The sequence below is a fragment of the Egretta garzetta genome, unplaced genomic scaffold (assembly GCF_000687185.1).
Source record: "Egretta garzetta isolate BGI_Z169 unplaced genomic scaffold, ASM68718v1 scaffold368, whole genome shotgun sequence".
NCBI classification, from domain to species: domain Eukaryota; kingdom Metazoa; phylum Chordata; class Aves; order Pelecaniformes; family Ardeidae; genus Egretta; species Egretta garzetta.
Window position 1 is genome coordinate 3,686,200 of NW_009260684.1, and position 7,335 is coordinate 3,693,534.

Consider the following 7,335-nt stretch of genomic DNA (forward strand, 5'->3'; position numbering starts at 1 on the left):
CCTGCTGGCTAAATACTGATGATCAACTTCATTAATGGTTAGGATTTGAATAATAAGATTACATTTCTTACAGCCAGGATCTGGTGGATGGATACCATCACATTCTATGGATCTCAACCCATAAGAATTTGATAATCTTGCCCCTTGGTACTCCTGAGTCTCCGCATATGCAAGGGGATAGTTTGAACCATTCTGAAAGGCCTTGTACTTTCAAGAGAGCCTATTCTTTTTTTTTGCCCTAAACCCTTCCTTGAAGCTTGATGACAGAACTTTTTTTGAAAGGCTCAGACCACTTGTTTTGGCTTCAGTGCCCTTAATACACCATCAGTGTTCTAACACACTAAGACCACCTCTGAAGCCAAGTACACGTCAGTACCATTGATCAGTAATGTGATCAATACCCAGCACTGAAAGATATCCGTCTTTCAATGTACCCAGGGCTGGAAACACGAGGAAATGCAAAGCATTCATCTGAAAGCTCTGAAGAAGTCTCAGAATTACCATAGCCTGCGTACAAGTCCTAAATAGCAGCCTTGACAGGAATACAACACAACCAGGAACAGAACATTTCTAGAATAGAGATGAGTACAGCTGCGATGTCTGCAGGAACAAAGCTAATACAGGTCGCTCACCCGCTGCTAGCTTCACGGGAGATGCTATCTCCAAGTTTAGCTCATAAGCGATATTCTTCCACAGTCAGATGTTTGCCTAAAGGCTTGTCACCTCCAGAGAACAGGAAGCCTTGGAACACTACAGAGACAGCCGAGCACTGTTCAGCTACCTGCTCCTCTACCAAGGCTTCTGCAAACCAAGTGCTTCAATAGTCAGAAAATTGAGTGTTATCTGAAGTCCAGACAAACTGCCAAGATCAAGGTAGCAAATGGAACAGTCACTTCCTAGAGCACAACTGCTCAAGGTGTCATCTCCAACCAGAGTAAGGTCTAACCTGAGGCTGAACACACAATTGTTAAGATTTGTCTGCTGAGTTTGGGATTGGGTGGACAATTTTGCCAGAATGTAACTTGAGGAGTTTAGGGGATATATTAACTTAAAAGAATTTAATCTGAACTACAAATTTAACCCCTAAAACAAGACACAGAAAGCAAACCAAGCATTTTCATACTTTGGTAACCTGGATTAACATCTGAAATTCTGTAACATTACACATCAGCTACAGTAGAGAAGCAATAGTCAGTACTTTTACATAATCATTCTACCAGCAGGGAAGTTCAGAAACTCAGAAGAACAACAGTGACAAATAACTGTATTTTGATGGGCCTCAGAAGTCCCAAAGTTGGAATTCTATGAACTAATATATTTGCAACAGCAAGAGAAAATTCCTCACTTTGCCTACACTGTAAGTACTTTAGTTTGCTGGGAACATTACAAGACCTGCTTCCATTCTGGGAGAGACCAACACAACTCAAACATTAACATTTACACTACAGCACAGGCCATTAATTTGTGGGAAAAGTTACACCTATGCCTTCTGTAAGTTAAGAAATTGCAAAGATGCAAACATCAGCCTGTGGCATTCGTTATCCTTGAATTAGCACTGACAACGAGTAGAGGGGACAGAATTGCTCTCTGTTTACTTACAAAAGAAATCAGTATTTTCTTCTTTTGTTAATAACAGCTAAACCATTTTCAATGTTAGGTCAAAAAAAGCATCCCTATTACTGCTTCCTCAAACATAATTATAAACGCTACCTAGTCTGAGCACAGAAGTGTGGAAACAAGGCCTGCTAGTGCAGATTGCTTCTCCTTCCCCATAAGAAAGTCATGTTCCAGCTGCAACGGAACAAAGCAGCAAGCAAACAGTTGAATCCACGTTAACATTGAATTATTGCAGCTGAACACAACACATGCAGGAGCAGAATGTGCCGAAAGGCTCAAGGCAATAGAATAATGGACCATGAGCTGCATAGCAATTGGGAAGAAGGTCTAACAAAGGAGTCCACTTCATACAATCATCCACTGTCTTAAAATAAAGAATAGGAGCACACTATTACTACTGAGTACTAAACTTAATTAGGAAAACAGACAAGTCAGATGAAAGACAGTGACAGAGCACCACTAAGTTTGACTATTCACTTGACATTACTCTGGATCATATTCAGTCTCACACTTCCTTGTAAAACAGCAGCTAGAAGCATAAGACTACCATAGAGGAAGAATACCAGCAAAACTAAAATGACAGGAGCTGGTAAAGAAAATCTTCAAGAAGTTATAACAATGAAAAGCCAATTTGATGAGGGCGAACAAAAAAAGAAACTTAGAGGAGAAAAACAAAACAAGATCCTTAATTTCAAAAGGAATATTGGCAAACAAGAACACAAACCTCATTCAGCACTGAATGTGAGTCTGGACACTTTTTGCTATCAGACTATATTTCTCAAGTAAAACAGAGGCGAGATACTTCAAGGAAATTATCTTAATCATGAACTACCGTTAAACCTTTTAAAACCATTCTGCAGTAACATGCAGCAAATCTTGCAAATCCAGACTATAACAATCTGCATAGCCAAAACATCTGGAAATCCCCACAGCTGAACACATTAATGGAACCCATCCCAAGCAAGACCAGCATTCCGCTGTCACCTTAAGTGTGATACTTAATAACCTCCTCCTGCTGTAAACTGTGAGGACAGACTAACGAAATACCAGCTATTGCCACTACTACATTTTTAAGTTTGCACAGTTAGGCTTTTCAAAGCAAAAGGTCATAACCTATAACATGAGAGCTTTACTCCTCTACTGCATTACCTATGTTTTTGCAGACTTTAAACATACAAAGGAAATTATTAAGGTCTGCAATGGGAATAAATTAGCAATAATACACAACCTAGCTTTTTGTATTCTGTTAAATTTTCAAAATGCAATCCTGCTCTACTATTACTGTCCTATTTAACATTTCGTACTGAACACTTATACTTTTGCTTCAAAGAAGTGACAGAAAGAGAGAAAACCTCAATTATAAACATTGCTTCTATATACAGCAGACTCCACACCTCTTCCTGCTAATGGTTGTTTGAATTAGAAGTTTCATGATGCTCTTGACACCTGCATTAATAAAGACAAAGACAGAGAGATCCACCAATGTATATAGTTTCAGAAGCCTTTAAAAATACAGCTAGACTAGCCATGGAATGACAACTGAAAATTTGTTGTCTTCCTACATCACTGCTTCATGCATATCACAGGATTTCTGGGAAGGTAGAAGGGATATGATAACCTGAAATCTACGTATTTCTAGGCAGCTAGACATAGCTTGTTTTAAAATTTGTTGTGTTTAGACGACTAAATATAGTGCTTGCAGAATAACTGCTTAACAGACTGTTGTGTGTATAGAATAGCATGACTCTATCACTGCCTATCTTCCACGTTTCTTTCTTCATGAGATAAAACACTTCACTGATTATGCCTCAAATTGATTTCAATAATCATCCTTAGAGGCAGCAAAAAAATGGCATCTGAGAAATAACAAAAGTGTATTAATACTAGGTCTCAAGGACTAAACTCAAAGTCTAAGCTAGATTAAACAGTAATCTTAAGATACTTGCTTAATTAAACCTATTAAAATGCCGCTTTTGATAGATCAACTACAAGTAGGGGCAGGGAGGATTTTTATCGTTGCAAATATTTGTCAGGTGTATTCCTGTACCAAGCCAGGAGCCAACAGCAGCAACTGAGTATAGGGGCAAATCCTAAGAGATAAAACACAATTGTGGCTTTTAATATATTTTCTGAAACTGAACACAAGTGTCCTCAAACTGTCTACCTTCTCAAACCTGGCAGACAAAAAAAAGCCAGTTAAGAGCAGTGGAATGGAAGACTAACAGTTATTCACATCAGTGATGAACCAGCAAAAGTTCAACTACTAGATTTCAGCTGTTGCCTAAAACCAACCAGCACACACATCATGAAATCTCTCCAACAGCTAAACTTCACAAAAGAGTGATTTTGTAGATAGTGCAGTGATATACCAACGCCAGACCTAACAGTGGTAGCTGTAAACACAACAGAGGCAAAGAATGGATAGGGTACTGCTAATATCATAAATTTCAAGAGCTGCTTCCTGAACAAGACTGACCAAAAAAACTTTCCAATGTAAAGTAAAGCTTTACAACTCTGTCAAAGGTAATGAGGAAAGCACTGAAGTTTAAGCAAACAGTATCCAACCAGAACTTAAGATTAGAGTAACAGTTTAAAGCTACAGCAATCACTGTAGATTAAATCTGTTCTCCTGCATAGCACCCCCCTCCAGTAAATTTAACCTCTTTTCTCTCAGAGGAGTAAGCGAATGTTGGTACCCAAGCAGGTGTGGCAGCTAAGTGCCAATGAGACTATTCTGGTCAATAGGCTTCCAAAGACAAGTCAATAAGGATCATAAGAATCTAGTATGAGCGGTTTGTCTTAGTTTGGAATTAGATTATGCATATTCTCATCTTTATCAGGCTGCTCTTCTACGTTTTTCCCCTCCTTCCACATATGGGGCCAACAAAGAAAACACTGTAGAACAATCATTCAAAGCCAGATTAAAATCAAACACAGGAGTCATGATGCTGTACTACTGACCCTACTTAATTTCTGGCAATAAAACAGGTATGCAGTGTCTGGGAGAAAGTGTCTCTTTACTCACCAGATGGCTCCTCTGGCTCGCTTTCATTCTCTTCTTCTGCAGGAGCTGGTGGAGGTGGTGGTGGTAGTTTTTTCTCTTTCTCAGCTTTAGCATTTCTCTCTTCTTCAGAGTAATACTCATCTTCTGACAGGTTTGCAAGACTCTCATCCATCTCTCTGTACTCCACCTGTAAAAAGCAGAAAAGAGGATAAGAACACTGAAGAGGTCTATAAGTCTCATTACTAAAATGAACTGCAACAAAATTGCTTACAGCTCAAATAAAAGTCCTGAGTTACCTTGTCCAGTCTTATTACAGCTACCAAGTTATAAAATCTTCAACAGCTTAACAAGTTCCATGTGTTTTTACCTCCGTTAAAAAAAAAAAAAAAGTCTTCAGCACCCAGCTGTCCAGTAGTAGGAACAGTCTACTCATATTGAGCCCAGTTTATGTATATTTGTTATATCATCATTTAATCTCTCTAGTTTTCTTCCCTTCCTCCACCTCCCTGTTAAACAAATTGCCTGTGTCCAATCCACATCTTCTAACTTGAATTTATCGGTCAAACATGGGTGACCAGAACTGTACACCGGACTTCATCTTGCCCTGGTACAGAGGATCACATTTGCCTCCTCTCCAGGATGGTCACACTAGTGGCTCAACACAAAATTAAAAGAATAAAAATAATCTTTATTACTGTATATTGTTTTTTTCTGCTTTCCAGTAAAAATAAATAATGTTCCAGCTAAAAAGACTCTCTCCAACTTAAAGGAACATGGAAATCCCAAGAAATAACCTAGAAGGGATGCATCTCACACTGTTTAATATACCAAGCTTTTTTCCAAAATAAGAAAGCTTTGTATATTGCTATTGAATTTCCCCACCTATTGGAAGGGGAAAAACCACTTCTTAATACACAGCCATAGGAAAAATAAAAAGAAAGCGCTAATGTACCCCTTACATCCTACAGGTCAGCTTCTACCACGAGATGACAAACGCGACTGCATTTCTTATCAAAAGAATGACAGCTGTTTCACTGTCAAAGTTCAGTCGTTAAGAAAGGGCATTAATGGGCATGATTCAAAGCACCATTGGGAAGCCCATGTATAGGAAAGCCTAAATTCAGTACAACACCAACACACTACATGATCTGCTGTCTTTTCAAATATTTACATTCCACCTTGTCCAGCACAATTGGTTTTTCACACTGTTGAGCAAATGTTGCATCACCAGTATCTTTTGCGAACTCCCACTTTGAAGCAAGTTATAGTGATCCCACAGCATCACCAGTATAGTTACCACAGGTATTTTAAACCAACGCAAAACTAGTTCTGTCCTAAGGCCCTCTGAAGCCTCCCATCCTCCTTGAGCTCACACAACTTTCAGAGAACAATCAAGTCGAATAAAAAACTAAGCTTTTCCCCAGGTTTATTTTTAACCTGGATAGTCTCCCCAACTGAGCTCACACCACCAACATTCACAGTAAGGCAACCTTGTGCTAGCCTGAAGTGATCCTGGGGTTATACTGTGTTAAAAAGGATTAATGCCCTTAGCAAATAGGTATTGTCAATGCAGAGAAACATCACCAAAATACAACCCACAGAGAGTGCACTAATCCCTAGACCACATAAAGCAAGTAAAATCCCGGTATGCTGCCTCTGAAGATTACAGAATGATCTGGGTTGGAAGGGACCTTTAAAAGACCATCTGGTCCAACCCCCCCTGCCATGGGCAGGGAGATGTTTTCACTGGATCACGTTGCTCAAAGCCCTGGCCTTGAACACTCCCAGGGACAGGGCATCCACAAGTTCTCTGGGCAACTTGTTCCAGTGTCTCACCACCCTCATCATAAAAAATTTCTTCCTTATGTCCAATCTACAGCTACCCTCTTACAGTTTAAAAGATGCACCAGACTGACCTACCCAACAGTTCCTTTATGCAAAGGACCAGTCTAGCTATCACATCACATAAGAGTTCAGAAGAGCAAGACATTCAATGCCACAGCTACAGAACAGAGTCCCTAAAAGTAATTTCAGCTTTCATATCAAACACACCCAGCTTTGGGCACAGCGAAGATCTTCGAAGTCTTCTGCAACAGGGTTTCCAACAAAAAGTTTCACAAAAAAAAAAAGTAATGTTCTCAGATGCTCAGAATAACATACAAGAATTACATACCACAGGCCCAAATGATTGGAAGCTGTTCATGGCCTTTAGATTTCATTGCTAAATCTCACCCATAAACACAGCATTGGCTCAACTCTCCAATGCCTACTGAGGGAAGCTGAAGAACAGTGGACTGAATGCAGCCATCTTCTTTATAACCTCACCATACCAGTACCACGCCACATACATGAGCCTCAAGAAAAGCTGCATCTATATACCCCTAGTAACATGAACATGCACATGAAGATCGTAAGAACTCAGATGCAATGCTAGGATGCCTTTGGGGTTTGGTTTGTTTTTTTTTTAAGTGCTCGATATCTGACCAGGAAGCCCTACAAAATCCCGAGAACTGCTGCAGAGCACTCTCCTTTGTGAAAGTGCACGAGTTCTCCCCAGACCTTATGGGGGTGAGCCGTGACAATACGGGACCTTAATCCGCCTTAGCTTCCTGCATGTCTGTATGCCTGTCCTGGAGGACTCCTCGCCTCTCCGGGGCAGTACCCGCGCCCCACACACCAGCGCCGCCCGGCAAAGTCCGATCAGGCCGGGGAGC

At 40.2% G+C, this 7,335-nt stretch overlaps 1 protein-coding gene across 2 annotated transcripts in view; it reads right to left on the bottom strand.

The window, feature by feature from the left end:
- The window catches only part of KDM1A (lysine demethylase 1A), a 54,882-nt gene extending 50,078 nt beyond the window's left edge, over positions 1-4,804 (bottom strand). For both annotated transcript variants that reach the window (XR_004842887.1, XM_035901221.1), the window contains exon 1: positions 4,643-4,804. Coding sequence is in view for 1 of the 2 variants with exons in the window: in XM_035901221.1 (XP_035757114.1) it covers positions 4,643-4,793 (151 nt within the window). In the remaining variant the exon portion in view is untranslated. The remainder of the gene's footprint in view (positions 1-4,642) is intronic.
- Positions 4,805-7,335: the final 2,531 nt, after the last annotated feature.